Source organism: Medicago truncatula, chromosome 3 (genome assembly GCF_003473485.1).
Source record: "Medicago truncatula cultivar Jemalong A17 chromosome 3, MtrunA17r5.0-ANR, whole genome shotgun sequence".
Taxonomy (NCBI): Eukaryota; Viridiplantae; Streptophyta; class Magnoliopsida; order Fabales; family Fabaceae; genus Medicago; species Medicago truncatula.
Genome location: NC_053044.1, coordinates 28,743,052 through 28,763,454, shown reverse-complemented (window position 1 = coordinate 28,763,454; position 20,403 = coordinate 28,743,052). Strand labels below are relative to the sequence as shown.

Here is a 20,403-nt window from a genome sequence, read left to right as displayed (position 1 = left end):
ATAGCTTATAAGCTTGTGAAATAAGCTATAAGCTCATGGTGAAAAAGTGTTACCAAACAGAGCTTTTTTTGTCAAACGAGCTTATAAGCTATAAGCTAAAAGCTAAAAGCTCTTTTTTTTAGTTTCCCAAACAGACCCGATATTAATTTATTTGGCTCTCCTTCTGTGAGATGGGAACACTTGATTTAAGAATTGTAGAAGAGATTTTAACATGGTTGGGTGATGTTGATTAGAATTTATGATTTTTTTACTCTAAACATGATATTTAACACTCAAATGTATTGTTCAACTCGATTTAAAGAAGTGCATTATAAAAGCAATGACCTTGATTGCTTGAGAATTTGATTTGAAAAAGAAAAAAAAAAACATTGACTTTATTTTTTTTTCTTCATAAAAGATATGAAAGCAAATGGCATAACAGCCAAAAAAAAATATTATTCTTGCGATTAAACATGTTCATTTCAACAAAAATCGTTTTTCCTGTTTTTATATCACTGCAACAGAGATCATCTGCCATTAGACATTACATACAAAAGCCATGACATTAACAGGTTCGCAAAACTCTGCATATGTTGCAAGTTTGACCAATGTTGTTTGGACATGATTTGATGTAGATGTTGTATTGTTACTCTAATCAATTTGAAATCATTTAACAAAAACAAGAGAGTCAAAGTTTTGAGTTTTAACAAATCCATTCACTGGCAAACTAATAGGGGTGTGGCAATGCATTGGTTCTAATGTTTGTGCCAACACAATCCGGGTTCAAATCAAAATTTATTCACCAGCACTTTGTGCATAAAATTCAAAGTAGATATGGTATCATTTTCCTAATCTCACCGTGCGTGTAAAAAATTATGTGAACTTTTTATAATGAATCTACTGGGTGGATAGCACAACTTTATCCGTTGATCCTTCGAGTCAAACTGACACAAAGGATCGGCCAGTTTTGTAACAAAGTGTTGTGTGGATCAGTCGACAACCCTACATTGCAACAAGCACACCCTAGGAATTATCAAAGTAATATGTTGTGCGGAGAAATTAGGAAGAAAAAAATAACCAGGAATTTAAAATAAAATGCACACATTCATGTAGGTACAACACCAATAACATCTTAAGATTCTTTTAGGCATTGGCCTACTACCCTAGGAATATGCAAATCTAGACAAGCACTTGAGAACTAAAATAGAGTTACATGCTCTATGGGAGGTATGATACACCCTAAATGTGCCAAGATTTATGTTGCTTAAAGTTACAACAGGCAAAAAGCTTGGCCAAAATACCTAATGTATATGTCAATGTCACAGCTCTAACTTAATATAAATCCCAAATTAGTAATCTAAACTTGGTACAGACACAAACAGTTAATAAACCTGCAATTAGCTTATATGCAATAAGCTCAATCAATCACTATCGCTATCACTATCAGCATCCAGAAAGTTATACTCTCTCCAGCCGTCGAGTTTGATCAACACAGTTCCTCGGTTCTCTTCTCTCCATTCAATTGACTCCTTATCTAAAAGTTTAGTAACCTGCATCAAGCAAATCATAAGGAATCATCATATAGAACAATTTTGTTCCCTTCAAAAAACAAGTTTTTAGGTTTTAAAAAAAAAAAAATTAATTTGGGTTTGGGCCTCACTCAACTCAACCTTACAAAACCAGTTTGTAAGGTAAGCTTTATTAACACTAGGCAGAGGTGTTGAAGGTTACAATGAAGGAAACCCAAATTCCATAACTAGGCAGCTAGGGGTGAACCACAATGAAGGAAAAATTTCCTACATACTGCCTCACATCCAGGCCACAATTAGCCTGAACCGTAGACGACGCGGGAAGCCCAACAACAAATCTAAGATAGGCTCTAATACCATCACAGAATTTGGTTTGGGCCTAACTCAACCTAACGAAACCGGCTAGTAAGGTGAAAGCTGCCCAAGGTTTATAAACACTACAAAGGTCATGTCTCTAGGCAATGTGGTGCTAAACCCACCCCTTCACACCCAACACAGAGAAGGTGTTGGAGGCTGCAATGTAGGCAACCCAAATGTCGTAATAAGGTGTCTAGGGGGCGGAGCAGACCATAATGAAGCCGAAATTTCCAACGAAGTAAGTATTAATTCAAATATAAAACATTAGTCAAAATTCTTGTAACAGAAGTTCTGAAACCCTAAGCCACTGTGTATATATAAATCAAACATTATGTTGCCATATATATCGGAGCATAAAATATTTGTATAGAAGGGGGTGGATTAAATCGTACCGATTGTTTCAGCTTGGACTTCCCAAAACCATGTGATCCACATCCTGTGATGACCCTTATCATCTGAACAGCTAAAGTAGACATAAAAAGACAATTAGTTAAAGTGAGAAAATGCAAATACAATTCAATAAGCAACGCCATTTTAGTCTAAATGTCCCGAGAAAGGAAAATGTGAGAAGCTAGATGCTTAGAAAATGCTTACAAGGAACATATGATCCAAACAGAAGGTGAAGTTTCAGCATTCTCATTGCTGGTTTCACATGCTGCCCATGCAAATCAATAGTTATCACATTTTCTATATCCTTGTTTCTGCATACCACTAACAATAGGTTAAAACAGGCAATAATAAATAATGGGTAAGGAAAATGTGAATAGGGGAGTTCTGCAATCTTTGTTCTCTATTTCTTTTTGACAGAATCTTAAGGAAGAGAATAAAATTTCAGTCAAGCTAAAGAAACCGACCAACCTAGCAACAAATATGTCATGGCTTGCCTTAGTGTCTGCTTTCTGAGCTATTTTAGTTTGCTCTTTACCCTAACCAAACAGAAATAGTTAGCATATTATAACAAGGTAGATCCACCTCCATGGCCCAAAACCATAAAGTAGAGTAGTTAATGTTTTACCCCAAAACCAAAAAAAAAAACATTATCTGGAACGTTATTCTATAAAACAATGGACACTGAAAAAGAATGAACAACACATAATCATACTTGGATCACGTCACATTTTAAAACAAACACTTTATATATAACTACAGGAGCATAGATAGAAGGGGGAAAAACCAATATATAGAAGAATTGAGAAAGCGTTGGTTTTAAAAGATAATTAATATGAACAAGCATCCCAACAACCAAGTGCAAAATAAAGTATCAGATTTTTTACAGACAAAAAATCATGAACCTGATCAGAAAGATAGGCGGCATATCCTCGATCTCCATTAGTATATGCAGTTGCAGCCTGCAAAATTGTCAACCCTATCATATGCTGAACTGACATCTGAACTCCAAATCAACTGGCTTGAGGAACAGAAAGCTAAAATCTAAGGAAAAGATAAAATGTGAACTTACTTTCTGAAAGTAACCTTTCACTGAATCCCACTGCTGTCTTGCATCTTGCCTAAAGGCGTGATATTCCTCTCCTTTAGCTACAAACCAGAAAAGTAAAATAAGTGAATGAATAGACATGATTCAATTTGATAACATCAAAGGAAACCATCAAATTCAAGCATACAAAAAGAAAGATAATCGGAAAAACTCAAAAAATGTGAATATAGAAGTACATGCACTGTATTATGATTGGATGGAACTTTTCTATTCCTCATAATATGAGGGGTAAAAACTTCATTAGATAAGCACAAATAAATGAATACTGTTTACGAAGAGCAAGTAGATGCAAGAAAAATAATTTCCAAATTGACATACTGCGAGGACGCTGCTGAGGTTCTGCAACATTTGGACGACCATCAAAACCAGGACCCAAAGACTGCATTTTCTTTGCTATGTTTCTCCAATCCGTGGTACCTTTGTCATGTTCAGAGCTTTTGGGAATGTTAAACAAGGACTCTAACACCTTCTGAGGAAGTTCTAACTTTGTACATCCTGGGCTAATATGAGAATTAGCTTTAGAACTAGTGAGGACCTCCGCATAATTCCTAAACCAATAAACAACTAAGCTAGTCGAGTTAGGTTCTATATACCAAGATCCTTGATTAGGAAAAGGTTATATTCAAATACAAAAAAAAAGAATACGAGGATAGTCAACTAATGGACAATTTGTTTTTTTGTCATTGTTGTTATTTCAGTGCAACAGTGATACTGATAATGAGGTTTGAACTATTAGTAATGACTACATGAAAATAATCTTATACCAATTTTATTTGTATTAGAGCGCATACAGGAGTACACAATTTTTTTAGCCCAATCTTGCTTCCATCCCTATTAAATCATTTATCAAAATAGTTTTATTTTTGGGAAGGAGGTGACAAGAGGGAGAGAAAAATGCGAAGGGTATCAACACTGTACTATGGCTAGCATATTGACACTATTTACCTGCCAAAAGATCCCAGACCCCATATATTATCAGAAAAGTCACCTTCCGATGAAAGAGATGTGCACTCTGATCTTCTATCTATCAACTGTGACAAATTTTGACAATTAATACCATGTACTGTGAGGAGATGTAGATAGAGAAGTTAAAGTACTTCCAACAATAAACAATCCAAAATTAAGTACCTGGTTTATCTATTTCATAAGAGAACGAGTGACCGATTAAATTTTAAAACCAGAGTAAATTTGGAAACAATAATAAAAAAGAATCTATACCAACACTTACACTATCATTATGATCATAATCAACAAGGAATCTCGTACCGTCCATGTTGTCTACTTTGTAATCAGAATTTCTATCATTACTGGATCGCTCATTCGCAGCCAAGTCAAGCAATACATCCATGGCCTGGAAAATCATAATCATAGCTATTCATTTTACAAAAGTAGCACAACTTGATTTGATCAGTGTAGCATTCTAAAATACTTATGAAGATGCAAAGCAAACTAAGAAGCCCAGTTGGTCGATTACATAGTACGATACGACATAGATACAGGGATACGGAAATACTATTTAAATTGACACGGACAAGATACGTTAAACTACATTATATACGTATACACCACACACAAACACACAAAAGTCACTTGTCAGCATAACAACAGCAAAAAGGGAGCGAGAACTGCAGTGCAAACAAGGCAAATAATGAGTAACAGTGACGAAATTCTGCATCTCAGAACACTGCTACTCTACAACCATAGTAACTCCACAGATGGACTAAAGAGTAAGCCCTAAAAGGGAGCATGAGCAATAAAATAAGGACATGCAGAAAATGTGTGAAACAGAACAGTGAAGCAGATGAACCAAATACAGCAACAACTCAGCAACAGTGTACACACTAAACAGAGCAAAAATTACCCAGCGGTGTGTATAATCCCAAGCCCTGGGTGGTCAAGAGAAGCAAACGAGTGACAAGTTTTTTTGTGGTACATACGATGTAATGGCAACAAATAATTAAAAGGGTAAAAAGAACGTAAAAGAAAAACATGATTTGATCACTGCAGCATTCTAAAACACCTATGAAGATGCAAAACAAACTAACAAGCCCGGATACATAGTACGATACGACATAGATACAGGGATACGGAAATATTTGGAATGAGCAAGAAGTTTTATTGTGGCACATATTTTATTTTATTTTTTGAACAGCAAATAATTTTATTAAGGCTTAAATACCTCTTTGGTCCCTTAACTCATTTTAAAAGTTCAATTTCATCCCTTTACTTCAAAACTGACCAATTTGGTCCCTTAATTATGCAAGTTAAAATAACTTGGTCCCTTAACTTATGAAAACATATTATCATATCCATCTATTGAGGGACCAAGTTGCCTCAATTTACATAAGTTAAGGGACCAAAGTGGTATTTAAGTCATTTATTAATCAACGCAAACCAGTGCACAAATTATACACGGTCTGGAAATCAAAACAGGTGTTAAAAACTGTGTTCACATACAGCAGAGAAAGCAGAAATCAGAACACGAAAAAACCAGAAAAAATTTCCCCACAGCTACAAACAAGCAGCCTCGTAACTAGTGAACCGATACGCGCTAAAGTTATGTCCGTGCATTTCAAACTCCAACCACCTTAAATACAGGAAAATAACCTCAACTACCACCAAAGCAAGGCCAAAACAGACCCGACAAAAAACTGCAGCAACCTAATCCAGAAACGCAGAACAGCCAGGAAATAGGGGCCGAAACCACATCAAAAGTCTGCAAACAACCGAACTGCAGAGGAAACTACAACTTAACGGCACCAAAAGAAATGATCGACGCCGACAGTTGATAAGTAGGAACTGTAGAAAAACCAGCCATCACTCAAACTCCGCACCCGACAAAACCACAGCCAAAACTTTACCTCACCAAACAATTGCGAGGAACCCAAGTCCATTCATAGCAAAGACAATGACATATCTTCAATCTACTCACTTTTATCTCATCTACCACCTCGTTGGGGTCACATTCCTGGTTTTCGGAGATCTAACCATTCCTTGCCTTCCAAATTGACCAGAGAGTTGCATGTCAAATAAACCGAAACCCCTTCCATAATTTCTTACTACCGGCCAGTCATTCAAATAAAATGAACAAATTCGAGGGAATTGTGATCACCAGACCAAGCCACCGAAACACCTTACACCAAACTTGAGAGGCAAGATCACATGCAAGAACAATAGCATGGAAGATTCTGTCTTCCAACACACAACACACAGTCAACTGAAAGTAAAAGGGTAAAAAGAAAGTAAAAGAAACACCACTCTCAATGATGAGTCGTTTATCGGCAACAATATACTATGACATGTATGGGTATTGGATATGTTTCAGACACCAATACTTTTCTATTTCTATGTATATAGACTTCAATGCAATTAAGTTACAAATTAACTATACAATTGGATAAAAATCTGTCCATGAAATTTAAAGAAGGTACAACCTGAATAACAATAGGTAATTACCAATGTACGGAGAAACAAAATAGCAGATTAGCAGTTTCATACAAACGCAGAAAAAGGCAAATAAGAAAGAAGCACAAAAAATGTAGTGTTGTTTTCATTTTAATTTTTTTTTTGTTTTGAGTTTCAATTATATCTACGAAAATAGCACTTTGATTAAAAATAATGAGTGCAATATTAAGAATTGAGAATGATATATGAACATCAAGAAAGGATTAGTGTGAAGTACAATTTCAGACTTCAATATACCTTTTCAACATCATATCCGCATTGACCTGCATACAAAGAAAAATTCCAAAGTCAAGCAACAAACCAAAATAATGGTCAAAACACATTATAATTAATAACGCCATGAACTAGTATCAATGTCTTGCTTTTAAGCATAAGCAATGACTAAAAGTAATACCAATGCACTTTAAGAAAAAGATAAGTTTCTAGTTCCATATAACATCAAAGCAACGTGAATAAAAGTTCTTTCCAACTAGGTGGAATGGACTACATAAATCAAATACTGTCATATGGGTTGACTTTTAATGATAAACCACATCAGATCAACGATTGAATTTATCAAGTCTATTAAACTTCATCATACTTCCAAGTGTTGTCGAATAGCGGCTATAGCCGGCTTTGTAGCTATATAGCAGAGTAGAATTTGAACAGATTGCTATTGTTCCCCAATACGCTGTTTAGTACAAAAATGTTGTAAATAGAGGCTATATCATGGTAGCATAGCGGAATTTGAACAAACCACTATTTCCGTGATTTGACAATACTACTTCTCCCACACCAGACTAGCAAATTTAACTGTTGATCTGATGTGGCCTATCACGAACAAGCTTAATACTGTCATGAATCAGGTCTAATGACAAACCATTTAAATCCAAATTTTTAACCATTCTCCGCATGGTTTTCTTTGACATTCCTATGTCGCTACCAATTTCAAACTTCCTTCAATCATTTGGCTTGAAACTTGAATAATAATAATAATAATAAGTTTGAAACTTTAAACTCAAAAGACAATCAATATTTTTGACTAAAAAAATTACAACAACAACAACCAAGTTACGCCATATTGTTCTATCATAAACCATATTTGGTTCCAACTAATTAACTTCTAAAAAATTACATCAAATTATTGAAATATGGATATGATAATGGTTTTGAAATTTGAAGAACAAAATTGAAAACATAAATAAATAAACTAAAAAAAATTGTAAAACATCTTTTTTGTTCTGAATCAGTTTTCTTTTGCACGCAACTGCAGAGGCTAATCCCTCGAGCCGTGTCATGTAGGCCCGCAATGGGTGGCATGTAGTAATTTGTTTTCTACTTTTCTATAGTCAACAAATCTAAACAACAAAAGTAAAGCTGAAAAAGAAAAACACATAACAAAACAAAAACACAAAACCAAATTACTCACAAAGAACATCTCTAACAACAGCCAAGTTAAGATCACAATCATTCCCAAGCATGGAATACAAAAACTGCTCAGCCTCTTCATTACCAACCACCTCATTTCCAAACTTCTTCTTCCTCCCACCATTCCTCCTCACATATTCATTCCCCAAAATCGTTGAAACAGTTCCCGTCGCCGCAACAATCTTCTTCTTCTGCTTCTGCTGCTTCCCCCTTTAAACCCAACCACATCCTCCCCACAAACCTGCTCCACAAACCCATCTGAAGAACCCGAAGAACCCGAAGTCGAAGCCAAATCCAACCCAGAAGAAAAACCATTGCTAGTGCTACCACCACTACACGAAGAAGACGAAGAAAAAGGGTATTCAACGTTCTCCACCATACCCAAACCTCTGCTTAAGATCTCAGAAGCTTTGTTTACATCACCCTTTGCAACATCATAAGCCATAACTGCTTCTTCCATTGAAGACAATGAAAAAGCTTCAACCAATGATGCTAAAACCTTGTTTTTTGTCTCTTGTTGTTGGTTTTCGATAACCCCTTTTGAAGATTCTTTGTTTTCTTCCATTTTTTTTGGAGGTTTTTGCTTCTTCTTTTTTCGAGAATTCTTCATTGATTTTTGTTGGGAGAAAACAAGGATCTGGGTTTTGAGATTAAGGATGAATCAGAGGAAAACGGGGTCGAAGATTGGTTGAGATTTTGGAGAAGGAATCGTTGAAGGGTGTTGTTGGGGAAGCGACGGCATGAGAGAAATATCTATGGGTTTGACAAAGGAAACAAAAAACAATAACTACTGAATCATAAATTTTATTTATTATTATCCCAAAACTGTCGAGATTAATCTTTCGAGTCGAGTATGGACAGATAAATGATAAAGACGTAAATCAAATATTATGTGTGTCTGACTATATAAATTTAATCTTATCTTTCAAGTCGATTAGGATTGTACTCATCGATAAAACACTCTCTTACGATATTTAACATTGTTAAGTGAAATTTATCATATGTCAAAAAAGAAAAACAATCGTTTATTTTTGTTAGATGGATAAAATAACAATAGTTTATGAAAAAGGAGAAATCTTAAGTACAATTCCTTAGGTGCTTTTCGTATAGTTCTTAACTAAATTCACCATGATTTCTTCATATCCATAATTTTCTCAAAGTTTGTTATATCCAAAAAATATGTATTTTTAGTTAAGAACCATACAAAAAGCACCTAAGGAATTGTACCTAAGTTTTCTCCTATTATAATTACTTCATATATTTCAATTTATAAGTTATTATTTGTTGATTAATTTATTTTTCATGTACCTATATACCATGATAATTTTTATGGTTTTTGTGTGTGTCATCTATTAATAATAAGTTTGCTAATACTTATATTTTAAGAGAGTTTGATGATTAATTTAAGTTTTGAAAATATAATTTATAAAATCATGTTGGAATCAATGGATTTCATTGCCTAAGGTTGAGAGAACTCTAAAATATCAACTATTCTCTTTCAAATAACAAAAGAACTTACTTATCAATATAGCTCCTTATTCTCATGGTTTCTATGTCGGTAAGACTCGTTGAGCCCCAATACCTATTTTATCCTGAAAATATTTAGGCTATTTTCATGCTTGAAGACCTTGGTATATATTTTTTTTAAAACACTAAGGCTAGATTAGGATTTTAAATTCCCACAGCAAAAGAAAAGAAAGAGATTACATAAAATTTATCATAGGACTAATTTCCATGATCCCAAGTATGAACAAAGACTGCTTACTCGTCACATTGATGAGCTTCCTAAAAGAAACAAAAAAAGAATTAAAAACAGAAAACTTTATTGAAATAACAAGAAAAATTACAAGAGTTTTCTATGATGCAATTGGTGAGAAATCATTCTTAGGATTTCCCTATTTATAGTTTAAGCGTACAAGGCTTTATCATTGACATTTACAGGTGATATTACAATTTCTACAAAGAGAAACCAACAAAATTAAAGTCATAAGGTTTTTACGGTCGTAACCCCTGGTTTAGATGGTCGTAATAGCCACCAAAATTAAGGCTTTGATCTCTTGGCTTCCTTGCTTCTTTGGTGATGGTTTTGGAACTTAATGCCACAAGTGTTTCTGAACAATTTTCTACTTCTTGGTCATTGAAAAAGGTCTTCATTGCTCCATGACTTGAGCAATTTTCCACTTCTTTGAAGTGTTTTCCATCTTTTTATACTATTTCCTCATATTCCTCTTGAATTGTATATTTATTGAAAACAAAAGGAAAATGTGGTAAAATGCAAATAAACTATAAATAAAGATATTAATTTATTAGATAAAACATAACTAATAGCAAAATAACATGTTATCAGGAAGCTACAAAACAAAAAGCAGTGATATTTTAAGAATCATTTTGATACAACCTTTGAGACAATTTTATTGTTCTCTCTTCTCATTGATCAAAAACAATAGAGAGAGAAAAATGAAGATAGAGAATAAAAACATAATATGAATATGAGAGAGAAAGTTGTATAAAAATTATACCAAAATGGTTGTACAAATATCATTTCTCAAAACAAAATCCCCTAAAACAGGCCGTTGGAATGGAAATTATGAGTAAAATTTAATAAAAATACAATGGGACTACTATCATTAGGATTACGAATAGGTCATAAATAAACACAAAATATAGGACACAAAAATGACACCGTATACTATTTTCTCATTACATCTATTTTTTTTTTTTTTTTTTTAATTTCCTTTTCTCCTTTCTTTAACAACAGACTTCTTTCTCTTACACCATGGCCTCACTCTTACAGGCCTCCGTTCATCTGACAGCCTCCCTACGTCGTCCACCGCCTCCCTACGTCACTCCAACTACCATCTCCTTGTCCTCCATCTCTCTCTCTCTCTCTCTCTCTCCCCCTCTCCTTGTTGTTACCGCCATGTCCTGAATGTAACAACACCATCACAACCGCCACCGTCCATCATCAATTAGGATGTGTTCGGTGGCTCGATCTTCGGTCCTCTCAGATCCGGTCGTTCCCATTGTCTCCGATCCGTTATCAATTAGGATATGCTTCGGAAGAAAAGTCTACTCAGATTCTATTTTCATATTGGTCTGTTATGTGAATTTAATCTGCTGATATGTTTTTGTTACTTTTGTTGAGGAAGGAAAGGTGAATGGAAGGTGATGTTACATAGAAGAAGATCAGTTAGAGAGAGAAGAGGAAAAACAGTGAAAGGAGGATGAAGAATAAGAGGGAAAATGACAAAATTGCACTTCCAATTAAAAGTTGAAATGACACAATTACCCATGATATCTGTATTGTGTTTGAAAAAATGTGTTCAGTTATCATTTCTGTAAACATAATTGCATAATATGTCCAAAGACCAAATTACATTTTAAAAATGATTCACATCACTAAAACTGGTTGAAAATAGGGATCTTTGTATAACATTTTTCCATTAGTGTAGGCTTAATACTCTTACCTATAAATTCAAATGCAACGATAAAAGGGAGTTTGTATGGTACATCCTTAAACTAAAGTGTACCTAGTACACCTATTTCATAAATTAATAAGTTATCGATCATTTTTATGTAATAAAGAGATATTTATCAACTTTTTTATTTTAAAAAATATTATTTTATAAGAAAAAACGACATTTCATGCTTTATAAGAATCATACTAATTTTTTAACATTTTATCCAAAAAAAAAATCAATATTCACTATTATGGGTATTAAAAATTAAAAAAATTTAAATTTTGATTTGCTGACACTTTTGAGAAATAAAATATAATTATTATAATTGTAACCAATAGAAAATATATCTTTTTTAAAAAAAAAATCCATTAAACTATTCATTTAACATATAAGTATGGTGTACATCCAATTTTATTGAGTGTACCATAGAAATTGTCAATATAAAATACTCATATGTATATGTAGGAGGAAAAAAAACCCACATTCAGATCTAAAATAAGTGGTGTAAGAAACTACAAATAGGTGGAAAAAAATTGTGGCTCAGCCTGATAGAAAATGAAAATATACTAAATAATTTGGAATTACTCACTTGCTTGCTAGTGCCTCTCACTTTCAAACTTGACTGACTTTTCCACTAAAAAACCAAAGAAGGAATATGCCATTCGGCCATGTAAATTGTTCCAAGCTAGCAGTAGTACTTGGTTGGATATATAAATACAAATAACACATACACTTTGGTGTATGCTATTTGAATTTTATCATACACATCATTTCAATCAAGTCTAAAAACTAAAGCCACCTTTCCTGGTCAAATAAATTGACAATTGGTGATTTTACGAAAAGTATATGTTAATAATTTTTTTCCGAACAATATTAAAATATAAAGTTAGATCGGTCTATTAAAAATATTAGATTCTCACAAAATGGTGAACCAATATACGAAGTTTAATCGAGAGAAGCTTGCATTTTATTAGTGTGTAGACAATGACAAATACTACTTGAAAATTTACAAACATAAATGGAGGATTATGAATTCAAACCCAAATAACTGCTATAGATTTTTAGCTCAACAATTTTGTCATTATCAGTTGAACCGAATCTTACATACAGATGTCCATATTTAGACATGACAACAAAATTCGTACTTAGAGGTATCCGTTATAATCCATTTCGATTTGACTGGATTTTGAATTTCTCCGATTTTAAAATACGGATACGGGGGTAAGTAACGAGGATATATGTATCCATCTCAAAACCGTCTCGAATGTAGAAAATTATTGATATGCATTATTCAAGCCACTAAAAGCCATCCATACTCTTTAGATATTTTTGAACACTTAGCCAATGTGATCCGTCCCTTGTTTGCAATTGACAAATATACATGTTGTTTGATATTTTCTATCCAAAATAGATTAGATTAATAGGAAAGTGGTGAAAATTAATTTACGATTGTAGTTGCAGAATTTATTTCGAGTTTAGAAAATTTTTAGGTTCGGGGCAGGTTTGGGACTAAAATAACATTTTTTTTTTTTTTAAAATGATTTCATTGTAGGAACTGGACGAGAATATCCGAACCGATCAGTATTTGAGTTGAGGTTCAATTTTTTTATTTTCGTTGGATAGGTAACATATAAATATATATGGCATTCAAAAACGGGAATGGAGAAGGTTAAACTTATCCCTACCCATATTTAATGCGAAACCATGATGATAATTTGTGTCAAACCAAAAAATAAAATAAAAATGTTTGTATTGAATCAATAAATTATGCGTGATTTGGGTGGTTTTGGCAATTTTATATGTAATCATACATGGTCTTTTCTGCATGGGTTTCTCAACAATGTCTCTATGACTCAAGTATTGTTCTTGAGCTCGTTAAATAATGCTTAAATATTTCTCCTCATAAATATGAAAAATTTGATACACGCTGTCAAACATCTTCTACTCAAAGATTAGATAGTTAATATGCAACACATTTTACGTGAGAATAATGTTACACCGAACTTTCTACCCTACAAGTAACAAGGATGTTATAAGTGACAATTTTTTTGTCTTCGATAAACCCCTGTGATATGACATCTATTCTTTTAGCCGATGTCATGTATTCATCGAGTTTGTTCGATTCTAGTTTAAGTATCATCATTGGTTTTTCCCTTGTTACCAAAAATAATAATTTGTAAGTAAAAAAAAAAAAGGTCATGCTAACTTGTGCCTTTAGGGCACATTTTAAGCATTAAATTCTTGTCACTAATGATAAGTATTAATTGAAAAAAAATTAATATTAGATTTTTTGAGCAGTAAACTATCGCAATTTCCGATACATAATTTTTATTAGTAGAATCATTAACGAGTAAATAGGCAATTACTCTCTGAAATTGTAAGTTTCGTCAATTACACCCCTGAAATTAACAAAACTTCAATTACCCCCTTGAAATTGCACAACGTTAATCAATTTACCTCCTCCGTCAAATTTTTCTGTTAATCAACATGAAGTTTTGCACTTATGTGCAAAATATCCCCCGAACTTAAAATTTATATATTTTTTTCTTATCCTTGGATCTTAATAAAGTCAAGAGTCAAGACACATTGGCCAAAATTGATATATTTGTAGGCACCTTTGAAAAATATAGAATCAGCTAACTAGCAGATTATATTACACTTGGAAAAAAGAAATCTGAATATTTATTTATTGTATCAAAGAATAAATGAATTAACATGAAGAACGTTACAAGTGAAACCAATTGAATAAGCCTAGGAAAGAAGAAAAATATTAAATCTAAAAGTATTGTTGCAATAGGAATACATAGTAATTAGGATGCAGTACATTCTGTTGGAAAACCTTGAGGAAATCTTTTGATGTCACTGCAATAATTGTAAATCATATTTTTTCTTTCTTTCTTCTAAATCTCACTCAATCTTTGTTGACTTTGTTGAATCCAACTCGAACCAAGCATTAGATGTTCTTGAATTCTCTTATTGGTGTTCAATCCACAGAAAAAATGCATTTTCATCAATAATCAATTTGTGTAGAATTGTTATATTTTTTAAGGAATTCGATATCTATCACACACCGACTTGATATCTTTCGAATCTAAGTATATGAAAAAAAATATATAAATTTTCAAATTCAAAGGGCTTTTTGCACATAAGTACAAAATTTTAAAGGAGTATTTGCAAAACATCAAATTGACTAACATAAAAATTTAACGGAGAAGTTAAATTGATTAACATTGTGCAATTTCAAAGAGGTAATTGAAATTTTGTTAATTTCAGAAGGGTAATTGACGAAACTTACAATTTTAGAGGGATAATTGTCTATTTATCCAATGATTAACATTTCCAAAAAAAATAATTGTATAATGAAAAATGTGGTTGCTGAAATATGCACGTACTCCTCCTATACCTAACCTACCCTACAGAAATAAATTTATAGATAGATTGATAGATATTTCTCTATAGAAAAGAGAAAGAAGATAAAGACATGAACAACGGATCCTTATTTTGAAAGCATATACCGTATTCATTTCATTTTATTCACCACTTTATAAAAGCGTACACCACTAACTTACCACAAAAACCCATTCTCCGATCACCGGAGATGAATAACCGGCGAGTCCCTTTCACTATTTTCCTCTTCTACCTCCTCCTCACCGCCACCGCCGATGAAACCCTCCACCGCAAAAAACACAAAATCACCGGCCCAATCAAAACCATAGTAGTAATCGTAATGGAAAATCGCTCCTTCGACCATGTTCTCGGTTGGCTGAAACAAACCCGACCCGAAATCGACGGATTAACCGGCACTGAGTCAAATCCGATCCATGTCTCAAACCCTTCTTCCCCAAAAATCCCAGTCTCAAACGACGCCGTTTTCATCGATTCCGATCCCGGTCACTCTTTCCAAGCCATACGTGAACAAATCTTCGGTTCAAATCAAACCAAATCAAACCCCGCTCCAATGAACGGGTTCGCTCAACAAGCAGAAAAAACCCAAACCGGAATGTCGAAAACCGTTATGTCTGGGTTTAAACCGGAGCTTCTCCCGGTTTACACTGCTTTAGCAGAAGAATTCACGGTTTTTGATAAATGGTTTGCTTCGGTTCCCGCTTCAACTCAACCGAACCGGTTTTACGTTCATTCCGCTACTTCACACGGTGCAATGAGTAATGTGAGAAAAAATCTCATACATGGTTTTCCACAGCGCACAATTTTCGACTCGTTGAACGATAACGGTGTTAGTTTTGGTATATATTACCAGAATATCCCTGCAACGCTATTTTTCAAGAGTTTGAGAAAGTTGAAAAATTCTGTGAAGTTTCATAGCTATGGTTTGAAGTTTAAGAGACATGCCTTGAAGGGGAAGTTACCGAATTATGTTGTTATTGAGCAGAGGTATTTTGATGTTAAGGTTTCACCGGCGAACGATGACCATCCTTCGCATGATGTTGCTATAGGACAGAGGTTTGTGAAGGAGGTTTATGAGGTTTTGAGGAAGAGTCCTCAGTGGAAGGAAATGGCGATTTTGATTACGTATGATGAACATGGTGGGTTTTATGATCATGTTCCTACACCGGTTGTAGGTGTTCCGAATCCGGATGGGATTATTGGACCTACCCCTTATTATTTTAGGTTTGATAGGTTGGGTGTTCGTGTTCCGACTTTTCTCATTTCACCTTGGATTGATAGGCGTACCGGTATGTTTTCCGAAGTTTGAATTTTTATGCTCTTTTGTTTTTGGAAGTCTTGTTTAATGTTTTAAATTCATGTTGTGTTGTGATTTGTTGATATTGTGTGAAGTAGTGACTTTTGATATTGTAGAGAATTACAGTCAAATGCAGCTGCGACTGATGTAACTTTAATAGTGTTTGTGTTGCGGTGGCATAGACATCAAAAGCTTTGATTTTGTCGCTTAGATTGTAGTTGTGAATCTATTTTTGAAGCCATCCTTTTGTTTTTGTTCATTCCTTTGTTTTTGGAATTATGTTTGTCAGATTTTGATTGAAGTGTTAGTTTATCGTTAGTTTTTAGAATCTGATGCAAATTTGGTAGTTGTTGTTGTACCTCTAGACTTGGTTGAAGTATACTTTGGTATTTGAAGATGTACATATAGAATGTTTAGATTTGTTAGGTTGTTAAGAGGATGGTATTTTGAAGACAGTATTTGATAACTTTATGTGGCTTTGTACTTGCCTTTGTTGAAGTTATTTTTTGGTCTAGTTTTACATGAGTGTTGCACTTGATCTGGTTTCAAGTACTATTTTCCTTGTGTATTTGAATTTTTTTGCATTGTATTGAAGTGATGTACTAAATGTTACTAGTTTTGTGTACTTATGTAGTATTTAATATACTGAAAACTGGTTTTGGTCATCTTTGTGTATACTGTAGTTCTCACCTATCAAATTAAGCTGTCCTGTAGTTTTGAGTGAAACGTAATAAACAGGTTTGAGCATTGATAAATATACTGAATGAGTTGAAAGAAAGTGGCTTTTTTAGACAGGTTATGGAATTAGGAATATATATTTGATAATTATGAGAACCATTTCTACTTCTTTGCAACTTATGAAAATTAGGAATTCAGGTAAGTATTTGAACTTTGAAGCTTACTCATTTAGTCTTGTTGACTGTTTTCCTCCCCCCAAGACATGCCGTAATTCAATATTTTCCGGTGCTCAACCTAAGTAAGTAATGTTCTTCAATGTTTACTGGCCGATATAAAGTTGTTCCTGCATTTCAAAAATGATGGTTAATTGGTTTTAATTTTAACTATACCATTGTTGTTGACTTTTTATTGTTGATTTTGTTCATGGTCTTTTGAAATTGTTGAGTTCTGACATTGTTCTAGTGATTTTCATTCTCCGCATCTGTGTTTGGATTGGCCATAGGCTGTGCCTTATTAATAAAAAATTATTGTTTTGATTTCTGCGTTGGTTTTGTGGCCTTTTTGTTTTGATTGCCTTTTTCTGGGCATGAGTTCGCTCTTCATTAATGTAATTATCTTATTTTCTTGCAGTGATTCATGAACCAGATGGTCCAACGCCATATTCTCAGTATGAACATTCATCAATTCCTGCCACAGTAAAGAAGCTTTTCAATTTAAAATCCAATTTCCTAACAAAGAGAGATGCATGGGCTGGTACCTTTGAGAAATACTTTTACATTCGAGATACTCCTCGTGATGATTGTCCAGGTTTGCATCTACTCATTCGATTGTTACATTTGTCTACATCAATATTGGAAATCTGTTATGGTAGTAAATTCATTTCTAGTCTCTAGTTTGGGCCCCTAGTTTAAGTAACATTCCTTGATGACCAAATATTTGTATCAAAATTTAGTTCATAAGAAAAATTTAACTTCAAATTGTTTAGTTCATTGTGTGTTATTCTGCTGAACGTCGTAGTTCTCCTTGATCTTGTTCTTTTACTATTGCTGGCAATGAAAAAGAGAAAAATCATCGATTTAGTGTGGCATAAAAAAGAGTCATCCACTCAGTTTGGGGACCAATAGACTCTGAAGCTACCAGGATCCAGATTCCTTTCAGTGGGAATGCGTGCGGTTACTTGCAGTTTTTGATATCGAGCGGTTGAGATTACACAATATTAAAATCAGTTTAAAACTGTCTCGACTGTTGGGTGGTTCAGATTACGCAATATTAAAATCAGTTTAAACTATCTCGACTGTTAATTTGAGATCGGACGGTTGAGATTGAAATCTGCATGACGCAAATACTGCACCAAATTCATAACCTAAGCTACCATCCATGATAATAATTCCAATATAGGCACCAGTCTAGTCTAAGAAGCCATGCCTGAGTGCAGTCATAGAAATTTCCTGTATATAGTTTACTAATGGCAATAAGCAATGAGTAAGTTTCCATTTCTGTCTCTATCTCAAAAGTTAGTTTGGAAGTATATTGAAATGCCAATGGTCCAATTATTCACAAGAGTCCAAAATATATACAAAACTTTGTTTGTCTTTTTTCTAATTAAAGCCGTTTGATGCAATTGATTTATTTTCCAGCATTATGTATTAACATGATTTCTAATATATTGTATAGAAACACTTCCTGAAGTGAAGGTTAATCTAAGGCCATTTGGACCAAAAGAAGATTTAAGTCTCTCAGAATTTCAAATGGAACTGATCCAGCTAGCATCTCAGCTCAACGGCGATTACATACTAAATTCCTATCCAAATATTGGGAAAAGTATGACAGTAAAAGAAGCAAACAGGTATGCAGAAGATGCAGTGAAGAGGTTTCTTGAAGCAGGAAAGGCTGCTCTTAAAGCTGGTGCTAATGACTCTGCTATTGTCACAATGAGGCCTTCCCTTACCAGCAGAGTTTCTGTTGGAGGTTCCCGGAAACAGTTGGAATCATACTAATTTATTCACAACTAGAGGTGTAAATATAGTAGTAGTAGTAGTAGTAGTATAGAATAGACATTTAGCTTGTTCCATGTGATATTTAAGAAAGATATACTAATGGTCTTAGTAAAAGTATTTTCAGTGCAAGAACAATTAACCAGACAACTGATTAGTTATGGTAAAAAAGATTATTTGGTTATGGACTTGATTAATCACGCCGTGGTGGTTGATTGTTCTTAAATTGAAATGAATTTTACCAAGAATTTTAATTTCGTAAATTTTTCTTTCTTAAATATATACCACGTGCCCGATGAAATATTTAAAATAGGAAACTTCTGTAAATATTTTACTATGACATCCATCTTCTCAAACAAAACGGTATGTAACCATGTATTATGTATTATGTGTAGCTGAACCTTGAGTAATTTACTAGTTTTTTTTCTTCTCCAACTTAGAGTGACACATTAGATCTGTTAATGAGAAGGCCACTGTGGACCATCTTCACAGGTTGCCATTGGATTAATTGAGTTTACAGACCTTAGTCACCTTACAATACATATTCTACAGACCTTCCAAGTCTCTTTCACAACTTTTCCTCTCGTCTTCACTCATTTTCCCTTCATTATTCACTCGCCTTTTTGTGTCTCGTGAGAAATTGGTTTTGCATCCTTTTCAAATGCAAAGGTGCCAACGGATGGAAAAGGGGCGTGGATGCTTGAACGCAAGGGAATAGAGGAGGGTTTTGTAATCATGATGGTGTACTGCATACGTCAAAAGACAAACAAATCTTGTCTATCAAAATCTGAAAGAGGAGGGTTTTGTAATCATACGACCGTTGATGGTGTCCAAATAGAGGAGGGTTTTGTAATCATACACCGTTGATGGTGTCCTGCATACACCAAAAGATGAACAAACAAGTCTCGTATCGCTTTCCTTGAGTCGTCCGGATAAAAGGACAATAAAAGTCGCTCCCTCAGAATAGGCAGGTTGTACCTCTGCTGTCGTCAGAGAGCTCTTGGGGAAGAGCCATTAGGATAAGTTGCTAAAATAAGTGGGATTGATTGTCCCATCTTGTTGGGTGTGGAGAAGCATTAGGAATTTCCATTTCTTTTCTCACAGCCGTATCATTTCCCGTCCCCAGCCATAACACTTTGCTTCCGGTTCTTCTTCATAACAATCAATTGAAATCTCCCTTCTACATTGATCGGGGGCAGGGAACCGTGGCTTGACGTGGATAACTAAGTTGACACATTGGAGTTGGCTGCTGCCTGCTGGCACAACAGGGTTGTGCCTTACTGCACTGCAGGACAACATGTGGCAGCGTTCGTGGTGGTGCTTTAGGATTTCAATG

At 34.2% G+C, this 20,403-nt stretch overlaps 2 protein-coding genes across 2 annotated transcripts; one reads left to right on the top strand and one right to left on the bottom strand.

The window, feature by feature from the left end:
• Positions 1-1,038: 1,038 nt before the first annotated feature.
• LOC25490868 (SMR domain-containing protein At5g58720) lies at positions 1,039-8,797 on the bottom strand. The gene is made up of 12 exons (XM_039832021.1): positions 8,487-8,797; positions 8,234-8,445; positions 7,063-7,088; positions 4,589-4,711; positions 4,306-4,391; positions 3,679-3,908; positions 3,325-3,401; positions 3,158-3,214; positions 2,724-2,791; positions 2,460-2,566; positions 2,258-2,328; positions 1,039-1,529 (listed from the first exon to the last, which is right to left on the bottom strand). Exons 1-12 carry the CDS (start codon positions 8,795-8,797, stop codon positions 1,401-1,403), a joined length of 1,497 nt encoding a protein of 498 aa, XP_039687955.1. The 3' UTR covers positions 1,039-1,400.
• A 6,339-nt stretch (positions 8,798-15,136) lies between these two features.
• LOC25490867 (non-specific phospholipase C1) lies at positions 15,137-19,502 on the top strand. Its single transcript, XM_013604774.3, has 3 exons — positions 15,137-16,387; positions 17,704-17,880; positions 18,748-19,502. Exons 1-3 carry the CDS (start codon positions 15,292-15,294, stop codon positions 19,068-19,070), a joined length of 1,596 nt encoding a protein of 531 aa, XP_013460228.1. The 5' UTR covers positions 15,137-15,291; the 3' UTR covers positions 19,071-19,502.
• Positions 19,503-20,403: the final 901 nt, after the last annotated feature.